General features: G+C 36.3%; 1 protein-coding gene across 1 annotated transcript in view; it reads right to left on the bottom strand.

Moving 5' to 3' along the window:
- The window catches only part of dpyda.1 (dihydropyrimidine dehydrogenase a, tandem duplicate 1), a 69,691-nt gene that overhangs the window by 36,507 nt on the left and 8,330 nt on the right, over positions 1 to 24,854 (bottom strand). The window contains 3 exon segments of the mRNA XM_059524055.1: positions 6,019 to 6,138; positions 7,435 to 7,543; positions 20,648 to 20,731. Of these exon segments, the coding sequence (XP_059380038.1) occupies positions 6,019 to 6,138; positions 7,435 to 7,543; positions 20,648 to 20,731 (313 nt within the window).

Genomic DNA, 24,854 nt, shown 5'->3' with positions numbered 1-24,854 from the left:
TGAACTGTACAATACTACATTAACAAGGCCCAAGCTTTGCCTGAAAAACAGAGAAACAGAATATTTGATGATGTCTTTCTCTAAGTTCAGTAGTTTTCAGTATGGTGTTTGTTTTTCTAAAGCATCATTTGTCTTTGCCATCCATTCAGTCGGACAAAAAAAACTTAAATATGCTTTCTTGAAGTAGATTAGTTTCCCATGTCTATTTATACAGAACTGCACTTCAAAAAAGCAGTGTTTTCTATCAGACGAGCACTACATGTAAATGTGAGAGTGTTTTTTGTGGGTTTTTCGTGAGTGTTTGTGTTGCGCTTGAGAAGTATGGCGAGATGTCTGTGAAATAAAAGTCAGCCTGTGATCTCACGGGTATATGATCACTATCAGCTGTGAACACACACACACACACACTTTTGTGAGACTGATACTCTGCGTATGAAGTGTGAATGTGTGTCTCTTCCTGCAAGGACAATGTGTGTTTACACAAATGGGTTAAATAACTACAATCACTACAGATAAGAGGCGGTTATTGAACTCAGAAACAGCATGCAAATCGCAGCTCTTCATCCTGAAGCTTAAGTCTGTTCTTACGCTTTGAGGTCTTCTATGCAGGTGTGAAAAATAACAACATATAAAACCACTTTTTGCTAACTTGCTTGCTTAGATCATCAATACAGCTCTCCCAGACACACATTTTTTTTTCCTGATGATACAAGCTTCATAATACTTTTCCACTTACATTATCATGCTATAATCACTTGCTCATCAATGGATCCTCTGCAGTGAATGGGTGCCATCAGAAAGAGAGTCCAAAAATAGTGGATTAAAACATAACAGTTCACAAGTAATCCGCACCACTCCAGTCCACCAATTAATGTCTCATGAAGCAAAAAGCTGTGATTGTAACAAAAAAATGTATCAAGACATTTTTAACTTCAAACTGTTGCTTCTAGCTATACAATTAAAAAATAAAAAATAAACTATATGGGACATTCTGCAGTCTAAGAAAATGCAGTACAACCCAATTTATGCCACTGCATCCATTCATATGCAAGGTTTTTTTTTTTTACATTTATTAAAAGTTGTACTGTATATGTGGGAGGATTTTGATTCAAGGACCAGTTGCAATACATAACAAACAATAATCAAACCAAATGACAAAAAATCATAAAAAATTAGGTGTTATGTGCTTTTTAGTAAACGTATGTACATTATACTATAAAAAGTATGCTGCGCATCGTCACGAAAGCTTATCTTTTTCACGTGTTTTTAAGCCTTACCGCTTGTCGATTTAAACATTAAAGCATCCAAACACAAGACGCGGAAAAGCTGAACAGAGTAACGTTAGCTGGTTACTCGCGCGCTGTGTTCGGTGCGCACGCGGAGAGAGAGCCGCGTATCACGGACAGCGACACTGAACCGAGCTCTCTTCTGCGAAGTTCTCCTCGAAGTCCCTCCTGCACCTGAACGAACAAATACAAATCGAAGTTTGAACAAACAAAAAGATGTGAAAGAGACCAATTCAGTACTCGCGGTGTTCTGGTGTTCAGGGCTCACGCAGAGAAAGGCGTCTCTCAAAATACTTGAAAATCGAAAATGCTTATTTTTGCTCTTGTGCCGACAAATACATACAAAATATGTCAAAATATCTACTTTGGAAATTATGCTCGAAAAAACTGTCAGTTAGTTCTTAAGTGAAAGTAAAAAGTTGAGGAAAAAAATGCGTTCTTCGTCTCTTAAAGTGACCGCGCCTAATTTAGCTACTGGCTGCTGTAATGTTAATCCAAGAAATGAAAATGAAAATCACTCACTGCTCTTGACTGAATTACTTTGTAGTTTTAACAGTCAAACCAAAAATTATTCAGACACCAGATATAATTTTATATATATATATATATAGCAAAACTGTAATAATGTGAGAAATGTTGAAGGTGTCTGAATAAATGTAGGTTTGATTGCATATTTCATTTTTACATTGAAGACTATCCAGTGCTATTTTACATTTAATTATTTGGTTTCTGTACCTTGACACCTACAAACTTGAAAAAAACTTAAACATTGTGTAAATAGCACAAATAAATAAAAATAAAGCAACATACAAATTAAACAATTTCAAACAGGGCCCACTGGTACAACCTTCACCGGGTCCCCGCTGACCCCAGCTACGGCCCTGCTCACGCCTGTTTCACACATACTCCGTCTGCAGTGCGTATGCAGTCCGTGTGTGTTACGTATGTGGTGCAGCATGGACTCGATGTGCCTTCACACAGGACACGTTTGCAGTCTGCTACTCGGTATGTTAACGATCGCTGAACTGCTGCAGATTCACCGCTCCTGGAACGCAACTGGAATCCGTTAACATGGGTGCGTAAAAAAATATTCAACGCATACGCACTGCAGACAGAGTATGTGTGAAACAGGCATAAGGTTGTTTGCACCTTGTGCAATGTGGAATTAGTTTACAGCTTTTTCAAGCACTTTGTGATGCATTTTGGAAACAGGAGATGAGCCCCTTTTCTAATGCACTACCTAGCTTGATAAACCCCTTCTCAAAGACTTACTGTTTGTCAATTTTATTTGGGTAACACACATATTCTGAATGCCTTCGGCAGAATTTGAATGAGCCTTAATCTAGATTAATTTCAAGATCACAGTGAGATTAATCTAGATTAAAAAAAATAATCTATGCCCACCACTAATATATATATATATATATATATATATATATAATAAAAACTCTCTCTCTCTCTATAAAGTTCATAGTCACCAGACTGTCTGTGAACATCCTTTCTGTGGGGTGGTTATGCACATCTATCTTTTCAAAGGGTACAAAGGTGTATCATTCAGTTTCTAATATGTACCTCTAAGGCACTTGGTATGCACCCTTCAGGGGAAATTAAGGTACAAAGAGGTGACTCCTGAAAGGGTCCCGCCCCTGTAACAGCTTTTGTACCATTTTGATTTCTGAGAGTGTATGTTAATCAGCTCCTGGTTGTGAAGACACAGTTTGGAGCTGACAGATTTTGTCGGCATAGAACCTCAAACGGTTTCAGCAACAGCAAATTAGTTTTTTTCCATGTGACGTCCCCTTTAAAATGAAGCACTGCAGCTAAAGCCCTGGTGAAAAACAGTACATCATAGGTATATTTGTTTCTAGGCTGTTGGCAGCGTCAGCGCTGGCAGCTCACAGGTCTGTAGACAGAGCGGAGGGTGATGGATGTTTGGTGGGTGGAGCCAGGGAGACCCTTGCAGGCCGGGGCCGGCTCCGCTCCTGAGGGATGTCACCGAGCTGCAAACTGCCACAGCTTAAATGGGGAAAAGATGACATTGACTAGTTCTGCTTACATAAAATATTACTGCAATAGTTTCACGATTAATTTTTAATGTTTTACATCAGCTAGCCCTGTTTCTGTCTCCAAACCAATGCACTCTTTTCCTGGTTTTCAGGATTGTGTGAGAAAGAGGTATAGAAAGAGAGGGGTGGGCATGGAGATGGCCAGCAGATAAGAAAGATTCTGGCCCTTGTCAATCTTTCTAAACACACACACACACACACACACACACACACACAAACAAACAAACACGGACACACAAACAAACAAACACGGACACACACACAATGAAAGAAGGCCTCATAAATGGCATTAACTATGCAACAGCACAGTGATACAGTACAGAGAACAACTGCATTCACATGAATTATTGAAGAAGGGAATGAACACACCGCTGGTCTGAGAATATATCCCAGAAGAGGTGTGTGTGAGTGTGTTTGTGTGGGTGTGTGTGTGTGTGTATGTGTGTGTGAGAGAGAGATATAGATAGAACATACTGTAAGGCACAAAACAGCATGCTATGGTGCTTGCACGACAGTTGATACTTGATCATACTGTTATCAGCATGTTTCCATTAAATAAAAGATGAACAAACAATGAATGAAAAACAATAATAAATAAATTAGAATTTGAAGTAATGTTCAGAAAATATGATAATATACGATAACACATTTTTCAGAAACGATCTCGGTTTACACTACACAACATAAAACGCATGTCACGTGACCATTTATGCAGGTACAGACATAGATATGAATAGGTAGATTTAGATCGCAGATACGTCTACGTGCTTAGCAACAATGCACATGATGTTATCACGGCTGTCAAAGATACGCAGAGCAAATGTGGGCAGCTACGCCATCATTTTCAAAAGTCTCCGTTTTGGTCCGTTTACACTGAAACGCAACCCCGGAGTTTTCAAACTAAAATAGGGTCTGCAGCGTTTTGAAAAGTCTCAGTTTTTCGAGGGTTGAAAATGCCGGAGGAGTGTAAACGATAGGCGTAACCGTAGCAAAAGTTCTTTAAAAAAGAAAACATACTAGTGTAAACGGGGCCTAAGTGAATCTTAGCTTAGCAAGTATTACTAATAAATGGAATGGAAATGCTCTAAAGAAAGCGCCACACTCAGACTCCTTCAGATGTCAGTAGACGGATATCAGTGTGAAATCCATCAGTCTGTCTAATGTCTAATGTCTTTATAGAGAGCTGTATGGCGGCGGATAATGTCAGTATGCCATGGCAACCAGAGGACTGCTTTTGAAAACTCTCTGTTAACGCTCAACACCAAGGATGAAAATGCTCTCCTGAAAGCTCTTGCCACACACTCATGAAACTAAATATTCAAACTGTAATTCTTCAGATGATGAAAAGGTTATCTGGGAACATCCTGAAGGACTACAATACATTACCAACTAGACATGTCTGCTGGTTCAGTGAAGACTCATCTACCCATGATCACCAGTAGAACCAGACAAGAGCGCAGCACTGCAGAGGAAAGGAAACAGTACCCAAGCAATTATAGTTCAGCAGTCACAAGCCATTTCAGATACCATTCACTAAAACGACACTAAAACTTCACTGGAGATGAGAAACTTCATATAGTGAGGTCTGAAAGTCAAAGATCCCAATCTGGGATTCAAAACTATTTAAACCAAGAAATTCAAAAATGTATATAATATGTTAAAACGGTATATGTATATACTAGTTAATATATTAGTTAATATATACATTATAGAAATATTATATTGAATATTACTATATCAAAATACTAAACATTAATACCTGAATAATTGTTATATAATATATATAATTTTAGTTCACACATATATTTTATTATTTATATTACAGAGCTGAAAAAAAATATTTATACAATTTATATATATATGAAATTGTATTTATTTAAATGTATTTTATTGTAATTGCATTTATTTAAATATACATGTATACAAATGTAATGCAATGAAAAGTAATATTACTATGTATTTTTGCATATACACACACAATTATAAAATTAAAATTATGAAAATATAATATTTAATAATGTTATATTTGTGTATTTTATGAAATTATAATATAATTATCATTTTGAATACCTTTAAATGTTAGTTATTTTTATAGTTAATTTCATCATTACAATACAACAATATGTACAATGTTTTATTTTATAATTACAATAATTATATATATGTGTGTGTGTGTGTGTGTGTGTGTGTGTGTTATTTATATGCATTTACTAACTGATTTGCTTATTTTAATTGACATGCTGTTCCAGAAGATTCTATGACCTGAAGTTAATAAAACACACAGTTTGAAAGTGCAAATGTGCTCATGTTCACCTCATGGCGTGGAAAATGAGCCGTGCTGCTACCAAAACCAGTATAATGTATGCCGCAAGATGTCCATATTTCACATTTTAGTGCACAAACTGTTTTATCTTGAGGCAAAAGCCCTGCAGATAAACTGTTCTCTGATTTCAGCACTCCACCAACCTCCATTCCATCTGTCTGCCCTATTAGAGCTTCTGACCAGTGTACACACTCAAACAAACATGCACACGCAGTCATATGCAATCACACACACCTTTAACAGGGGAGGAAAAGTAGACATGCACGCAAAGTCTGTCTGTGCCACACTCCCGTTAAACCTCAGAGGAGAAAGAAATGGATCCAGTGAGGTGGGTGACACTCACCAGACACTCCACCATATGGGGTGCGCCTTCCTCGGTCGATGCCAGGCCAGGGAGAGCCGTCTGCCTTGAGTCCCATCAGCCCCGAAACCGTGTTGGTGGCTGCGATGCCATCTGCTCCACCTGTGCCAATAGGGAAGAGACATTAGGCACGGGGAAGGGGTAGGAAGGGAGGCCAAATTCCTCAAAAATCTGGAGCTCAAAACCTGCGGGTCTGTTTTAAACTCGTACAGGAGACGTCAGGCTGTTAGTGGAGGTCGTGAGGGGAAATGTGTTTTTTGGGCAGATCTAATGTCTGGATTGGGAAACTGGTTTATAGAGGACATGTTCTACACTTCTGTTTCTTTTCCCTGAAGTCCATTTATAACATTAGTCAAGGATTCTTGCACCAAAAATGTGTAATTGTGTATGTGTATTTTCCACCATTCTCTGACCTTTAGAAATAAACAGGCTGTTTTTGCAAACGTTTGTAATATATATATGTGTGTGTGTGTGTGTGTGTTTGAAAGAAAAAAGACCTTTGATTTGATTAACAATAAAATAAAACAGTAATACTGTAAAACATTTCAATTACAACTACTATTACAATAACTTTCAGAAATCATTCAGTTTTTTTGAAACTCAGTTATTAATTATAATTCGTGTTTATTTATTTATATTAGTTCAATAATAGTTCAATCAAATTTATCATCATTGAAGTCAGTTTTAGCTAAAAATGTAATATTTTTGGAAACAGATAAAAAAAAATTCTCAGGATTCAAAGGATAAAAGAACAACATTTTTAAGAACATGTCATTTTTTGATAAAATCTTTTGTAACATTATAAATGTCTATGATAAATTTAATGTATCCACGAAATTAACTTCTTAAAACAAAAACAAACAAAAATACTCATTTAACCTCAAACTTACCGGTTTCCACAAAATATTAAGCTACAAAAATATTGAATATAATTCAATATTGATAATAATAAGAGAATGTTTCTTGAGCAGCAAATCAGAATATTAGAATGATTTCTGATAGATCATGTGACACCAAATACTGCTGAAAATTCAGTTTTGTCATCATATATATAAAATAAATGTTTAAAATATATAAAAATAAATACAGTTCATTTAAATTAATAATATTTTACATTATTCAGTTTTCCTGTATTTTTGATCAAATAAAAAGCTTAGTGTGCAGAAACTTATTTCCAAAACAATTAAAAATTTCTGACCATAAGTGTATTTTTATTGTTTTTATGTGCTACAGAATTATGGGAAATGTAGTTGGGTTGCACAGGCCTGTTGCCTTTACTTGAAAAGCTTAGGGAGATTAGTTTATATAGAGTTAATAAATAATTTTTTTTAGATGATAAATATACCACCTATTATCATACCAAAATGGTATAAATTTACCATAAGAACAGCCCAATACCTTCCTGTGCAGCCTTGATCTTGGTCACATTAGGGGTGAGTTTGGCAAAGAACGGGATCTGAACAGCCTGCCGAACCCTCAGACAGATGTTCCACACCAGCTCTGGATCCTGGTCAAATGGGTCATGAAAGCAATAAACAATCTAAAACAGCAGAACTTCAATGAATAGTTAACATCAAAACCCTTGTATTATCGCTCTTAAGCTACTTATTATTGATTACTTTATAGTGTTTTGCATACTTTGTTGAATCTTGGGAGCTTTAGTCATCATTCACTTCAGTTAAAATTTTGAAAACTTCTTCTGAAACTCGTTAGTTGTGGAATGAGTGCAGGGAAATTATGAGGTTTAACAAATTTGGGTGAACTATTCCTTGAAATATTAGCAGACTGTTAGAACTGAGTTTGTGTGTGTGTGTGTGTGTGAGAGAGAGAGAGAGAGAGAATGAGCGAGTGATAGATGGAGAGGGGAGCCTGTAGTCACTGGTGTGAGGGAGAGAGGGATCATAACAGTGTGAACTGCTGTTCCAGGAGGATTTATGCTTTATTAAGTTGCCCTGGTCTGTCAGTCTGTGCTGTTTAGTGAGAGAGAGAGAGAGAGAGAGAGAGAGAGAGAGAGAGAGAGAGAGAGAGAGAGAGAGAGAGAGAATATCAGACATAAGGATAATTATATATATATATATATATATATATATATATATATATATATATATATATATATATATATATATAAACACAATTCCAAAAAAGTTGGGACACTGTACAAATTGTGAGTATAAAAGGAATGGAATAATTTACAAATTTCATAAACTTATATTTTATTCACAAAAGAATATAGATAACATATCAAATGCTGAAAGTGAGACATTTTGAAATGTCATACCAAATATTGGCTCATTTTGGATTTCATGAGAGCTACACATTCCAAAAAAGTTGGGACAGGTAGAAATAAGAGGCCGGAAAAAGTCAATTGGCAACATGATTGGGTATAAAAAGAGCCTCTCAGAGTGGCAGTGTCTCTCAGAAGTCAAGATGGACAGAGGATCACCAATTCCCCCAATGCTTCGGCGAAAAACAGTGGAGCAATGTCAGAAAGGAGTTTCTCAGAGAAAAATTGCACAGGGTTTGAAGTTATCATCTACACTGCATAATATCATTTAAAGATTCAGAGAATCTGGAACAATCTCTGTGCGTAAGAGTCAAGGCCGGAAAACCATACTGGAGGCCCATGATCTTTGGGACCTTAGACGGCATTGCATCACATACAGGAATGATACTGTAATTTAAATCACAGCATGGGCTCAGGAATATTAAAACTCTAAAACTAAATCTCTATAGGTAAAAAAAAGAAGCTATATCTAAACATGATCCAGAAGTGCAGGTGTTTTCTCTGGGCCAAGGCTCATTTAAAATGGACTGTGGCAAAGTGGAAAACTGTTCTGTGGTCAGAAGAACCAAAATTTGAAGTTCTTTTTGGAAAACTGGGACGCCATGTCATCTGGACTAAAGAGGACAAGGACAACCCAAGTTGTTATCAGCGCTCAGTTCAGAAGCCTGCATCTCTGATGGTATGTGGTTGCATGAGTGTGTGTGGCATGGGCAGCTTACACATCTGGAAAGGCACCATCAATGCTGAAAGGTATATCCAAGTTCTAGAACAACATATGCTCCCATCCAGACGTCGTCTCTTTCAGGGAAGACCTTGCATTTTCCAACATGACAATGCCAGAACACATACTGCATCAATTACAACATCATGGTTGCATAGAAGAAGGATCCGGGTACTGAAATGGCCAGCCTGCAGTCCAGATCTTTCACCCATAGAAAACATTTGGCGCATCATAAAGAGGAAGATGTAGCAAAGACCTAAGACAGTTGAGAAACTAGAAGCCTGTATTAGACACGAATGGGACAACATTCCTATTCCTAAACTTGAGCAACTTGTCTCCTCAGTCCCCAGACGTTTGCAGACTGTTATGAAAAGAAGAAGGGATCAATCCCATACCAATGAATATTACTAATTAAAAGTATAAATATATAAATATAAAAATAAAAAAGTTAAGATATATTTACAGTAAGAAATTACAACCCGAATTCCGGAAAAGTTGGGACGTTTTTTAAATTTTAATAAAATGAAAACTAAAAGACTTTCAAATCACATGAGCCAATATTTTATTCACAATAGAACATAGATAACGTGGCAAATGTTTAAACTGAGAAAGTTTACAATTTTATGCACAAAATGAGCTCATTTCAATTTTGATTTCTGCTACAGGTCTCAAAATAGTTGGGACGGGGCATGTTTACCATGGTGTAGCATCTCCTTTTCTTTTCAAAACAGTTTGAAGACGTCTGGGTATTGAGGCTATGAGTTGCTGGAGTTTTGCTGTTGGAATTTGGTCCCATTCTTGCCTTATATAGATTTCCAGCTGCTGAAGAGTTCGTGGTCGTCTTTGACGTATTTTTCGTTTAATGATGCGCCAAATGTTCTCTATAGGTGAAAGATCTGGACTGCAGGCAGGCCAGGTTATCACCCGGACTCTTCTACGACGAAGCCATGCTGTTGTTATAGCTGCAGTATGTGGTTTTGCATTGTCCTGCTGAAATAAACAAGGCCTTCCCTGAAATAGACGTTGTTTGGAGGGAAGCATATGTTGCTCTAAAACCTTTATATACCTTTCAGCATTCACAGAGCCTTCCAAAACATGTAAGCTGCCCATACCGTACGCACTTATGCACCCCCATACCATCAGAGATGCTGGCTTTTGAACTGAACGCTGATAACATGCTGGAAGGTCTCCCTCCTCTTTAGCCCGGAGGACACGGCGTCCGTGATTTCCAACAAGAATGTCAAATTTGGACTCGTCTGACCATAAAACACTATTCCACTTTGAAATAGTCCATTTTAAATGAGCCTTGGCCCACAGGACACGACGGCGCTTCTGGACCATGTTCACATATGGCTTCCTTTTTGCATGATAGAGCTTTAGTTGGCATCTGCTGATGGCACGGCGGATTGTGTTTACCGACAGTGGTTTCTGAAAGTATTCCTGGGCCCATTTAGTAATGTCATTGACACAATCATGCCGATGAGTGATGCAGTGTCGTCTGAGAGCCCGAAGACCACGGGCATCCAATAAAGGTCTCCGGCCTTGTCCCTTACGCACAGAGATTTCTCCAGTTTCTCTGAATCTTTTGATGATGTTATGCACTGTAGATGATGAGATTGACGTTGAGGAACATTGTTTTTAAAGTTTTCCACAATTTTTTTACGCAGTCTTTCACAGATTGGAGAGCCTCTGCCCATCTTTACTTCTGAGAGACTCTGCTTCTCTAAGACAAAGCTTTTATAGCTAATCATGTTACAGACCTGATATCAATTAACTTAATTAATCACTAGATGTTCTCCCAGCTGAATCTTTTCAAAACTGCTTGCTTTTTTAGCCATTTGTTGCCCCCGTGCCAACTTTTTTGAGACCTGTAGCAGGCATTAAATTTTAAATGAGCTAATTAAGTGGATAAAAGTGTAAAATTTCTCAGTTTAAACATTTGCTATGTTATCTATGTTCTATTGTGAATAAAATATTGGCTCATGTGATTTGAAATTCCTTTAGTTTTCATTTTATTAAAATTTAAAAAACGTCCCAACTTTTCCGGAATTCGGGTTGTACAAAATATCTTCATAAAACATGATTTTTACTTAATGTCCTAATGATTTTTGGCATGAAAGGAAAATCTATAATTTTTACCAATACAATGTATTGTTGGCTATTGCTACAAATATACCTGTTCTACCTATGACTGGTTTTGTGGTCCAGGGTCACATACAGTATGAGAAGTCACTGGACTGTTTCCTGTAACACCTGTCTGTATAAAGCTACCTGTAGATCTTAAAAGATTTTAATTTCCCTTCATAAATCAATCATAAAGTGTGGTACAAAAGTCTGAGAACTGCTTTTATATCACATTGATTAAAAAATAAAAATAAAGTACAAAAAATAAATACAAATATAAAGAAACCATTTTTTTAAATATAGAAGTATTTTATAATATTATAAATGGCCTTACTGTCATTTTATATTATTAAATTGTTAAAAAAATTATATTAAATTATATAAAATACATTTAAGAAATATATATGAAAGAAATTACGTTTATTTATTTATATTAAATAAAGAAATGCGATGACAAATAAAATTATTATATTACATTATATTCCAATTAATATTATAGAACTGTTTTTATTCTTTGTCGTCTTTCTTCTTTGCATCCACTATCTTCATGCTACCGTTTGTCAACCATTGCATTTGGCCCCTTTCCTTCAGGCCTCAAATAAAGACACACAACTGCATTAAACCCTTTATAACCCTATGAAGTAAAACAGACCTGGTTTAATTCAAGCAGAGATTTCAGATCAGTCTGGATGCTTTAAAAGACTGTAAGCCCAATATGAAGCTTTCATTCAATCCAGCCTCAGTTCCCTTTTTCATCCCTGTCCTTCTCAGTCTCTTTTTTTTTCCACAGGAGATAGGTCTCTGTTTTGACATATCCAATAACGGCTGGCATATATTCCCTTGAGCAATGGGTCTGTCCGTCTCAATAAAGAAGTGTGATGTACATGCTGTATGTGCAAAGTCGAGTTCTAAGGTCACTCCCTGCACAGGAAAAGGTTAGCATTTGATTTTTAAAACCATTAGCCAGAATTGATTTGTAAGAATACAGAAGCCCACAGAAAAACACATCTCCTCCTGACTGTTTCTATTCCATTTCTAAGGCATGCTGAGTGATTCAGCACAGGACAAAAAAGAAGAGCGAAAAAAAAACGCTGCTGTGGGATCTGCTGCGTCCTTGGGTGTGTATTTTACCTGAGATACATGTGAAGTCAGGTTATATTTGCACCCAAAAGTATTCAAAATGCATTTGAAAGGCACTGAAAGAGAAGGAACATGAAGGGTTATGCCATTTAATATGATAAACTCATTCCCAGGTTTTCAGTTTTTTTTTTTTTTAAATATTGGATTTATGCACTCGACCCAGCAGTGAGCACCATCCACGGCAATTTGTCCTGATTTATTCAAGACTTAAACAGGGTATAAACAAGACTGAAGTGTTAGGTTCAACCTGTCCACTCCGAGCCGTCTGCCAAAGCGGGAGAGGCAATATCTGAGCTCCCGAGAGATGTTTGATAGTGCTGGCGGGTTGCTGGAGAGATTCATTGGTTGATATAGCGAATCCTGAACACCAGGCTAAAAAAAAGCGGTAACAACAAAAGTGTCAAGACAACACAGCAAAGAGAAAAAAAAGAGATAGACAAACAGATATTGGCGAAAAAATTTTACTTGATCAAAAACTTGTAGGAAACATAAGGGTAATAAGCTTGTCTTTATTTTAGGTTCTGCAATCTATCATCAACTCTTCACATTTTAATCACCCTTTCGCCTTCACTAACGCATTTAAATGGTCCTGAAGTACAAATACATAATATTTTGTTAAATTCCCAAAAGCATTTCATATACAAAACCAACGACTATTAACATTTCTTACTGATGCAAACTGTATGCATTCTTACTAATCAAACTATCAACCTAATAATTCAACAATTTGTACTTGTACAAAAGATTCTTACATGCAGGACTGACATCATTCTTAATGATATCAAATACGAAAAAATAAATAAATAAATAAATCTTACATATGCTAACAGAATATATTCCTGATAATAACGGATGACTGTTTACACTAATTTGGACTTAAAAAGTTGGCAATCACGCATTTGTTGTATTTGAATAAATACTGGTATTCTGTTCATATTTGGACTAATATACAAAAAAATATGACTGTCAATATTCTTAAAATTGCGTACTGCATGCATTTGAACTTATTAATATTAATGAATTGCAAACATTCTTACAACATCAACTGAAACATTATTTGTCAACATTCTTACAAATACAAACTGCACATAGTAATGTCAATATGTAATAAATATGTAATTATCAACATTGTGTTGCATTTATTTGATCAAAAATATAGTAAAACATTAATATTGTGAAATATTATTAATTGTTTTTCATTTTAATATATTTTAAAATGTAGTTTATTTATTATTTACTTGTTTACTTCAGTTTTTGAAACACATCTTCAGAAGCACCTGAACACATCATCAGTAATGTTACCTGAACATCTGCAAATAGCTGCAAAATACCGCAAGGGCACAATTCCAAAACGTCGCCGATGAGTGTGGAAATTTCTGTGGGTGATTTACTGACATCACGCAAATTAAAGAATACAGACACAACATCTCATTTACATATCAACCAACGCAATATACCAAACGCAGTGCAAATTAACGTAATTGCAAATAAGCAGAGTCGATGCTCATCAGCTGCGGGTGACCTACTTGCGACAAAGGCGCAAAACAGTTGAAGACTTTTTTGGGTGTTAAATAATGGAGCAAGTACCAGTAATTTCCCAAATTTAAATTTAATACACTCCTCCCATACATTTTGCATCAGAAAGGGAAACTCCTAGAAATGCATATTCAATACGATCAGGCGCAAAAATAACTGTGTCCACACCTTTTCAGCACTTGTTCTTCACAGCGCGTCTTTAGTAAATCCTGACAGTACTATTTTAATGGCAAAATATGGTTTGCACTGTTGCAAACTGTTAGTAAATCTGGCCCCAATAATCTAATTTGGTACTCAATAATTTTTTTTTGTTATAGTGTGATACATATGATTTATTTATTTATTTTTGGATGAATATAAAGTAAAAAAAAACTTTTGATCTATTTAATGTATCCTTGCTGACTAAAACTATGCATTTCTTACTATTCTACTGACCAAAAACTTTTGAACAGTCATGTATTTAAACTCATATTATTAATGCATGATTGTCAATGATCTTACAAATATTCATATATATATATATATATATATATATATATATATATATATATATATATATATATATATATATATATATATATATATTTTTTTTAATACAGATTCAGAGCTGCCTGCCAAACTGAAGGCTGAGTGAGTGGCGTCCACAACTGAGCCCTGGGGGAACATTTTTTTCTACAAGCTGCACGTTGGTTGCATTTGAAGGAAACAAAAACAACAGACTTACAGGAAGCAGGAAAGGCTTTCCTCCCAAAGGGTCATGGGAAATTGCATTACACCTGCCTCAGTAAGAGGCAAAGGGGTCATGGCCCACAGCCAGACACCAGCCACCAAACAGATGCTGCCTGTAAGAACTCTGCTCTCGCACCGGGGACCGCCGCTCCCTCTGAGGGCTTCCCGTGACAGCTTATTACAGGCCAGATGGGGATGAGAGCCACTGTCTGTGGGCCAGGGAGTCTGGAGCAGGGACGTTTTTTCCCTCTAAGCAGTTTGCTGTACACAGTATTACACACTTTGATGGAGAGAGAGCGCACCTGTGTAGCTGGCCTGCTTTCGGGGACGAGTCTATGACCTGTCGTCACCCGGTTTTACACGGAGAGCTGCTTTCCATGGGTCTGGAAGTGCAGTGGACCTACTGCAGCAATCGTGAGTGCCTTAAGAACTACTGAAGAGCATTCTTAGATGAAAATCGACTCGTGAGCTGCAGTGAACTGCACGGTGACTCCAGGAGCAGTGGTATTGCAGGTGGCTGCAAGTTTAAGGGTTGGGGAGAGGCCTTGTATGAAAATAAAAGAAGGGGGGGCACTGGATTCTTTATATTTTTTCCATGCCGTCACTGCAGGGCAGGTTAAGCAGGGAACCAGAGTGCTTTTGCTACTGGAAGAGAAAAAAAAGAGAGATGGAAAGCATCCCAAAGCCCCCTCAGGCTGTGAGGAGAGGGGGCGAAGGAGAATGCTGGGAGGAATGCAGGAATAATAGCAGCTTTACACCTGAAATTTTAATTTTACAGCGCAAGGTCACGGAAGGTGGGCACTCTCGTTAAGGGCTGCCGGGTCTCGCAGGAGGCATGATGGAAGTCGGGTGTCATCCGGCCCTGTTTGGTAGGCTCAAAATAGCTCTGGGAACGAGAGCCGGTTTTAATTTGCGAAACTGGGGAACTGTGTTGAAGGCAGAAGGTGAAAAAAAGATGAGACCCCGAAGGATGCTGAGTCAAACCTGAGTGAGAACTCTGTGACCCCTGAGATCTTTCCCTCACACTTCTTTTCCTGTGATTACAAATCGTTAAAAAGTAATTGTGCCCACCAAATTACTAAAATATTTGCAAGATGAGATGAAAAATATGCATTGTGACAATGAACAATTTTAATTAAAACAGAATGCTGACAAAAATGTGCTAACAATACTTTTAAAAAGTGCATATCTTGAAGAGTATGATTGTTTCAAATAATCAAATAATACTTAATACTTGTAAATAACCCGCTAGATTTGCACGAGCTGAAGCCAAACTGTTCAAATGAACTGCTTTGTTAATAGGTTTATTAGCTCATCCAAACACATCCTATACACTAAAATTTTAAATAATTCAAAATAAAATGTATTTTTATTATCATGACATGACAAAATTACAGCGCCCCACATATGCAATGTATAAGAGAGAGACAGAAAAAAACAAGATTAATTAAGTAATCTTTTGAACAAATTGATAATTGTTCCACCATTTAAAAAAAGAAAGAAATTGTGGCCATTTTTGATTATTTAACTAACTTAAAAAGTTAAATCAAGGCCACGAATTAGTCATACAAACTGTTTATTATTTCCTGGCCACGTTATTATTTTTTTAATTTATGCCTACTTTAAATGATGAACTTTAAAAGACAAAAACTATGTTGCTTTTTAAATTCCATTTGCTGTTTAACTTTTAGAAACATTAAATAGTTATTAAAAGTTATTAAATGTATTAAATAATGCCTTTAAAATAATTTTGCAAAGAAATTTAATCTATAATGACTCTAAAAACAATGAAAAAACAACAACTTTGTGCTCAAAATAAAGACAATTACTTTATTTAATGCTCACGACACTATTTCAGAGCATTCAGTAAATGTTAAACCAGTTTGTGAACAAAACATTTTTCTTTTTTGCATAAATACTGTGCAAGTGCTTTGTGAATTTGCCCCTTAATGTTTAAAGCATTAATCAACAGTAAACAGAAATTACCAGCATTAATGTTTAACATATGTAAACAAAAACATCTCTAATCTGCTGCAAGTTAAATGTTAAACAGCTCTGAGAAAATAGGCACCGTTTCATAGCAAAACAAACCAAAATGAGAGCAATCGAGAGAGAATATTAACATCCCATTAAAATCAAATTGTATCTCTTTTCATGCAGTCAGAAACAATGCTGAATTAATGTTTTTCCCCCTTCTTTTCCACAGGCAAGGAAAGTAGACGAGGTGCCAAATGGAGTGATTAAATGATATTGCGTCTCTTTAGTTCTCTTGGCAGATACCTGCCCTCGGGCTTTGATTAGCTCTTTGTCTTACAGCGGAAAATCTAGAGCAAACCGAATGGATATGACTGCAAATTTACAGCCATGTTAGAGGGAAATAGCTCTGTATTTGTTCGGATGGAAAAGCTGGTGCGCGTTTACTCAGGCCTGATACGGACAAAGAGAAACGGTAATGTGCAAGGTCACATACATCACCTCTGGGCTTAATTCATGTGACAGACCTTCACAGCCAGATCGTGTGCAACGACTTTGATGAGAAAACATCAAGTCGGTGTACCAAACGTAAAGGAAAAAAGCACAGCGTGATCATGTTCAGCCAGAATGCACTGAAAGTACTACAGAAAGTATATTACGATATAGTCAGTCACTTGACTGATTTGAGAACCTAAAAGTTAGCATATATGAGGAATAGTTCAACCAAAAATAAAATCTTTTACTCACCCTCCTGTCATTCGAAAACGTATAGTTTTCCTTTCTTTTGGACAGACATAAAATTAAAAGTAATTGGTGGATAGGAAGATTTTGGGTTATTAATAGCTCTAGTATGTTGCTGAGTTCTTCACACACAAATCATACTGTTTCTTGAATGAAACACACAATAATATGGCCAACTTGCATAAGGAGTTTTTTTCAGCATTTTTCCCTAAGCCATATTCACATTCCACAAAACATCTAATTTTGTATTCCACGGGTAAAAAATTGCAGAAGTAGCATTTTTCCTTAAAAATTTGGTGGTCAAAATTATTATAGGATTCATTTACTTTATAGACTACCATTTACTTTAAACAGTTTAAAGAATGTTTCGATACGCTTAATGCTAGTTTTGGTGGTTATTAACTAATAAAGGGATATATCCCTCAAAAATGAAAATTCTGTCAAAAATTACTCATCCTCATGTCGTTCCAAACCCATAAGACCTGTTCATCTTCGGAACACAAATTAAGATTTTTTCTCATGAAATCCAAGAGCTTTCTGACCCTGCACAGACAGCAATGCAACTGACACATTCAAGGTTCAGAAAGGTCGTAAGGACATCATTAAAATAGTCCATGTGATATCAGTGGTTCAACCGTAATGTTATTAAGCTACGAGAAAGCTTTTTATGCAAAAAGAAAACTAAAATAATCATGGAACTTTCGTAAATGCGTGGCAGAGAATTTCACGGAATAGTTGAATTAAGTTATTTTTGTTTTCTTTACGCACAAAAAGTATTATTGTAGATTCATAACATTAAGGTTCAACCACTGATGTCACACGGACTATTTTAATGATGTCCTTACGACCTTTCTGGGCCTTGAACATGTCAGTTACATTGCTGTCTGTGGAGGGTCAGAAAGCTCTCACATTTCATCAAAAATCAGAAAGCTCTCACATTTCATCAAAAATCTCTTAATTCATGTTCCGAAGATGAACAAAGGTCTTACTGGTTTTGAACGACATGAGGATGAGTAATTAATGACAGAATTTTTGTGTCAATTAACACTTTAATTACCAGTGTCTTAATCAAGTAACAGAGCAAAAATGCATATAAAACCAGTCTATATTCAAATTTAAGATGGTCTAAAGTGGTCTAAGCTGTTTATTTGTCAGCGAAGATGGCAGAAAATCTAAATGAAAAAGCTTTCATGTCACAAACTTGACCATGACAGGTACTGTTTCAGCCTTTTAGGCTTTAGAGACTCAAAACATGTCTTTTTTTTCTATTTATTTTAACAGCATTTTATACTGTTTTACAACTACACATGAGAAATCCAAACAAAGATTATGATATCAGAGAACAAAGTCCTCTAAGGTGCAGAGATTTAATGTTTTCCTATCAAGCACATCAGCTGACAGGATGTTATTCTGCTTTTCACAGTTACTCAGGGTGTAATCATAAGCAAAGACGCAGTTTTTGTCTCTATAATAGGCATCATTCCCTGGTGTGAAACCCAAAAAATGACAACAACAACAATAACAACAACAAATCTCCACCTTAATCTCAATGGGCCAAAAACACGAAAACTGCATTTGATATTGGAGTTATGCGTTTGAATTAAAATTGTTTACGAACCTCAAAAGGGATTATTTGTGGAGTATTAAATTCGGCTAATACTGTGATGTGATGGAAAAGTGTTATTAAAATGCTTTGACAACCAATGTTACGGTAAAGTGGAGAGGCACTGATGCAAGTTTGGCAAAGTTGACAGTGTCTCATCAGCCATTCATAAGAGCTGAAATGCGCTCTTATTCGGAATGGTGCGCACAGGAATGCACATGAATCTATACCTTATTAAAGAAGCAATAATCAAATATTTTATAGAACTGTACATTGACCAGTGCAGGTCTTATGTTGTGGGTTTGGACCAGCATACACACTGAAACGAAAACCTAAACTGATATTTAGGCACATCTGATTCATGTCCATATCAATATAACAGTTGAACTCAAGCGCAAATAAGCTTCCAGTCCAATCCAAATCGCAATTGAGTTCCAAAACCCAACAAACTGCATTTAAACAGACATCAAAATTAGCATTATAAAAATCACATGACAATAAATGACTTTTAAGTAACCAATCTAGAGCGCACTACATAGGAATAAGCTCAAAAACACTGGGGAAAAACAAGTGCAGAAATGATTTTCACTTAGAAATTACTAGTAAATTTGACAAACAACTACAAAAAATGTCGAGCACCAAACTGAATTAAATGTGGAATCAAAGTAGAAAAACTAAAACATTATTTTCTTGTAAAATGTAGTTTTATTTACAACGTTAAAAAAATATTTCTTTATGTTGTATACTAAAATGCAGGAGCCTCCAAGAAATGAAACTTTACTCTTAAAAATACATGGTACACAAACGTATTGGGTGAAATTATTTATTTTAATTTACACGTAAATATTATTAACGAAACATTTGCTTAAGATGTTGGCCTAATTTGCACCAACCTCAGTGAAAAAAAAAATGAATGCAAGACGGTGGATGATGCAAACTGGAGAAAGAGAGTTTCTATGTGTTTCAAGTAGCTCTATTCTTTTTGTTTACTAGTAAATTTCTAAAAATGCGTATGAATTTATTTGAGAAGTAACACTGCTTAAGATTCAATTATTTTAAGTACAAACTATTTAAATAATGTGGAAAAAGTTGTCAGTGTATTAAGACAAAAATACACACTATGAGAAGAGTGTCTTCATATTTTATGTAGTCTTCTCAAGTAAATTTTTTTTAGATAGTTTTACGAGAGAGAGAGAGAGAGAGAGAGAGAGAGAGAGAAAAAGACTTCAAAAATGCCTTAAAATGCTCACTAGTTTTTGGAACAGAGCATGTGTTTACTGTCAGATCCACAGTATGGCTCTAGTCGATCCATAAAATAAAACACAAAAAGCACAAAACTGTGAGTGCCACATCTTTCCCAGCAGGCATCATGCTCATGGTCTCCTAACACGTTTTCCCTCCCTGCTGAGTGACAGCAGACTACAAATACCTCAGGGTACCAAACATCATCTGGCATAATAATCAACAATTATAGACAGAAAAAAAAATCCACACAAACTAACAGTTCATACATGTTTTAGGGCATGTATAATGCTAAATAACTTTACATGTAGGCATGGTACATAGTGTATCTCTTCGTACCACCACAGTTAATATAATTCCTTGATTTTCACTCACCTGATTTTTTGACTAACAAATATGCCTTTAGGTTTTTAACAATATAAGCCTCTAAAAAGCATATGTTGGACTGCTGTAGCTCACAGTCGACAGTGTCTCTGCATGGTGACTGTGTACCGTAGGTGTTGAATGTTGGATTTACCTGCCCACAGGCAAGCCCCATTCCCTTCTCCCCCATTCCATGAGGACATGATAGATTCAGCTCCAGGGCATCAGCGGCAGACTCCTGTGAGATGGATGCAGAAGCTTCTGAATATTTACAAATAAATTAAATACATTTTTTAGCTTTGAATCACAATCAAGTTGTGGACATCCATATGCAACCCTCACACATACCATATAGATAAAAATTCAGAATAAAATGTATATAAATATGCATGGTGGTAAATGGACTGCAGTTATATAGCACTTTCAACAGACCCCATGATCATCCAAAGCACTTTACAAATTGCCTCACATTCACCCATCCACTCACTCATTCACACACCGACGGCGATGTCAGCCATGCAAGGCGCCATCCCGCTCGTCAGGAGCAGCTGGGGTTAGGTGTCTTGCTCAAGGACACCTCGACACTTGGTCAGGTGGAGCTGGGGATTGAACTACCAACCTTCCGGTTTGTAGACAACCTACATGAACCCAGCCACTGCTGCCCAGCTACATGGTGCAGTACTACATATATTAGCAAACTGGGCTGATGATGGATTGTGAATGAGAAGCAGGGCTTTCAGGGCAAAAACTTTACTCCGCAGTCTATGAAAATTAATAATAAAATTTAAAATTAGAATCATAGACATAATTTCACAAATAACAATAAAAATATAATCAAAATAAGTATACAAATAAATAATTCTGTTATAATTTTTTTTCACCCTGATGTCATTTCAAACATTTATTACTATTTTTTTATGTTTTAACTTTTTTTTCTTTAATTCACTTAAAGTCAATAGGGGTTAATAGGGATATTTTGGACCTCATGAACTTTTACTGTATGTAAAAAAGAGTTTTTCAAAATATTATTGTCTATGGTGATCCTCAAAAAAAAAAAAGTCATGCAGGTTTGAAATGACCTGAAATGATGAAAGAATTTTCATTTTCACTGCTCTTTTTTATAAAATGATCTACTGACCCTAAAGTATCTACTATAAGCACAGTAGGCTTTGTTGAGTTCAAGGATGTCAGACCAAACTTGTAGAAACTACAACGAATCATCAAAAAACAACTCAAGTAAAAAAAAAAGAAAAAAAAGGAACTCTTCAATACACTTCGGGTTCAGCAAAGAATGCTTTTATTTTAAATAACGTTTCTTTTATTTGTACATGTACATAGTATAACTAATCACATATACAGTCTTTCTGCATTGTCCTTTCAAATAATCTTGCCATGCAATCTAAGTCTATTCACCATGCAACGGCAAAACCAAACACAAAAGACACACACGCACAAGCTAATAAAGAATATAACTAAAAAACAAACAATTTTAATGTTTATCAGACTCAAGCAGATGCAAACAATGAGCGAAGCAAATCAACACTGACTGAGACATTGGCTCTAAAATAGATGAGAGCGGTGATAAGTGTTCCACACGGATGCACGAGAGAGGAGCGAGCAAGCGAGCGGGCGGCACGCAGACCAGGGTGGGGTGCGTAGCCGAGCCAAGTTTGACAGGCAATTACAGATCCACGGGGGCTTTAAACCACATCACATGGGGGATTTAAACAATTACAAAAGGCTCTACAAACCTGCCACAGTGACTCCATCTGTAGATTTATGATTTTCCGCAGACTGACAGCCATTAAAGGGGGAAAAGAATAATAAGCATTTTAGCCTTACAAAGTGCAGAGGACCATGAGGTGGGCTGATGCTATTTATCACTGTCAGCCGGGGGAATGGGACAAACCTGTCGCTTTTACAGGATTAGGTCCCAGATTTCATGGTCAATTAGGACCAAATACAGGTACAAAATGGATACAATGTGCTGTGATCCCAAAGCCAATTATCAATGATGTTTAATTTCATCCAGTTTCTTTAAGCCCTTTATAAAAAGGAATGATAGGAGGAGGAGGACGAGGGGGCAGGCTTTCCTTTTTGCCCTCCTGTCCAACAAAAGGGGTGACACGCGCACAGTGAATTAAGTGCTATCATCTCTCATCACGGTAAGCTGCTTTCAGAGAGAGAGGCTAGCAAGACTACTGTTTGATATTGCGGGCTTAGTACTGAGAAAAGGGATAGATTTAAAATAAGCCAAAGGAATCAAAAACAACAACAAAACCTCCAAGAGCAGTTTGCCGGGACACTAAGATCTCTCTTTTCTGACTGTATGAATTATGAAATACAAGTCTGTCTATGGAGAAATAAAGCCATTGCATTCATAACTAGGAAGAAAAGTCGCAGCTACAACACCAGGGTGTCTGGATGGTTGCCAAAGCATTGCTATGCTGTTGCTAAGGTGTTCAAAAGAGTCCACAACCGAGTCTCTATGATATTTTGGTCTCTAGATTCATGTAAGAATGGAGCATTTGAATAATTTCATTCAGAACCGGTTGCATTTTCTTTTTTGAGAATTGATTTCTTTCGAGAAGAAGTAGAAACTCGAGTTTTGGTTTTGGACTCAACATAACAAAGAACCAACCAATTTCCCAATAATCTGCCTCTTCCTTTGAGAATATATTTAGGACTCTTTAAGCAATATTGTTTTCTAGGCGTAGGCTTGATACATGCTGAAACTGGTGATTAGAAATAATGTTAATTAACATAAATACATTGAAACTGCTTCTGTTCATCTATCTTAAAATTTGAAAATGCCAACATAAAAAAAATTTCTTGACCAATAGGGAATTATTTAGTAATACATTTAAGTGGATTTTTAATATTTCAACATTCTCATTTAGATTTTTTGTATTAATAAAAAAAAAAAAAAAAAAACAAGGATAAATTTCAGCATTGTAACAGTTTAGTTTTTCGTTCAGGAACACAGCAAACAAACTACAGATATAGAAACTCCTCATCATATGCAGGACCAGATTTGTTCAAAACCTTTATGCCAAGTATTAGAAATAGTAACAGTGATGGTCTCTTCAGTAAACACCACTAACTGTGCACTGAAAAAAAAAATCCACTTAAAGTACTCATAAAGCTTTTGATTATCATTAAAGTAATCATAAAGAACTAAATCAACTATATCTAACTATATCATCTTTTTTCACCAACCACAGTACTTTTTGTGAAAATTTTAAGGGCATGCTCAACAAAAGAGAAGATCTGGATCAAACCTGACACTGTCTTTGATGAGGATTATCAACTCTAAAGCTGATAAGGAAAACATTACCTATCGCTGTCATACTCCCTGGATCAGTATGGCTAGTTTGACCTCAGGGGGCATTAGAGAGGATGAGAAGTGGAAGACAAGAAAAGTATCTGGTGAAAAAATGTGCACTCAAAAGGCGAGGGGAATGGAAACAAAAGACACTATAGACATCCAGTCTTGTCTTACTAAACTCACTTATTACTAACCTAAGCAAACTGACTAGCATAGAATGATAATTTATAGATACCCGACCAGGATCGGTTGTTTCTGCTTCCTGGTCTTTCACAGGATGTCGTCGTAGAACAACACCCAAGTAAAAGCACTATCCCAACTGGTACGAGTGATGTCTGTCTCAACTATCTGACAGACATCACTGAAATAGGTGTCCTTAGAATTCAGATATCTCTCTGTTACACCCCTAGGCACTCTATATATATGTATATATATATATATATATATATATAAAAGCCAGCGATGCTGTGGAGGAAGCTAGCTAGTTAACTGAAATTGTAAAGAAACATTCTCCTAAGAGCAGGGTTGTGCACCATTTAGAACTGAATTTGGAATGTGTTTATGGAATAAAATGAAAATGTTGGCATGAAAAAGCCTAATTTGAAAGCTTTCTGACAATAAATAAATAAATGTTGAAATTTGTACGTGTATAAGCCTTACAGTTAGTACACAGAAGGATAGAGGGATGGAGGGATGGACAGATAGATAGATAGATAGATAGATAGATAGATAGATAGATAGATAGATAGATAGATAGATAGATAGATAGATAGATAGATAGATAGATAGATAGATAGATTCTGCTCTTATCAACAGTTTATTAGTTTATATCAGCCTCAAATTTTGAGCGAGCGAGCGAGACACACACAGAGGTGTAGCCTGGGAATCTGGCATTTGAGTGACAGCAATGAGGCTTTTATTAGTTTAAATTCACGTATTCACAGATTCTGTCGCTATGCCACTCACGAACAACCGCACATCGCGCACTTATTATTATTGGGCCTGCTTTTAGCCATTTATCTGCAATCCACTG

The sequence above is a fragment of the Carassius carassius genome, chromosome 35 (assembly GCF_963082965.1).
Source record: "Carassius carassius chromosome 35, fCarCar2.1, whole genome shotgun sequence".
Taxonomy (NCBI): Eukaryota; Metazoa; Chordata; class Actinopteri; order Cypriniformes; family Cyprinidae; genus Carassius; species Carassius carassius.
Note: the sequence above shows the minus strand (reverse complement) of the source record. Positions and strands in the feature narration are given on the sequence as shown.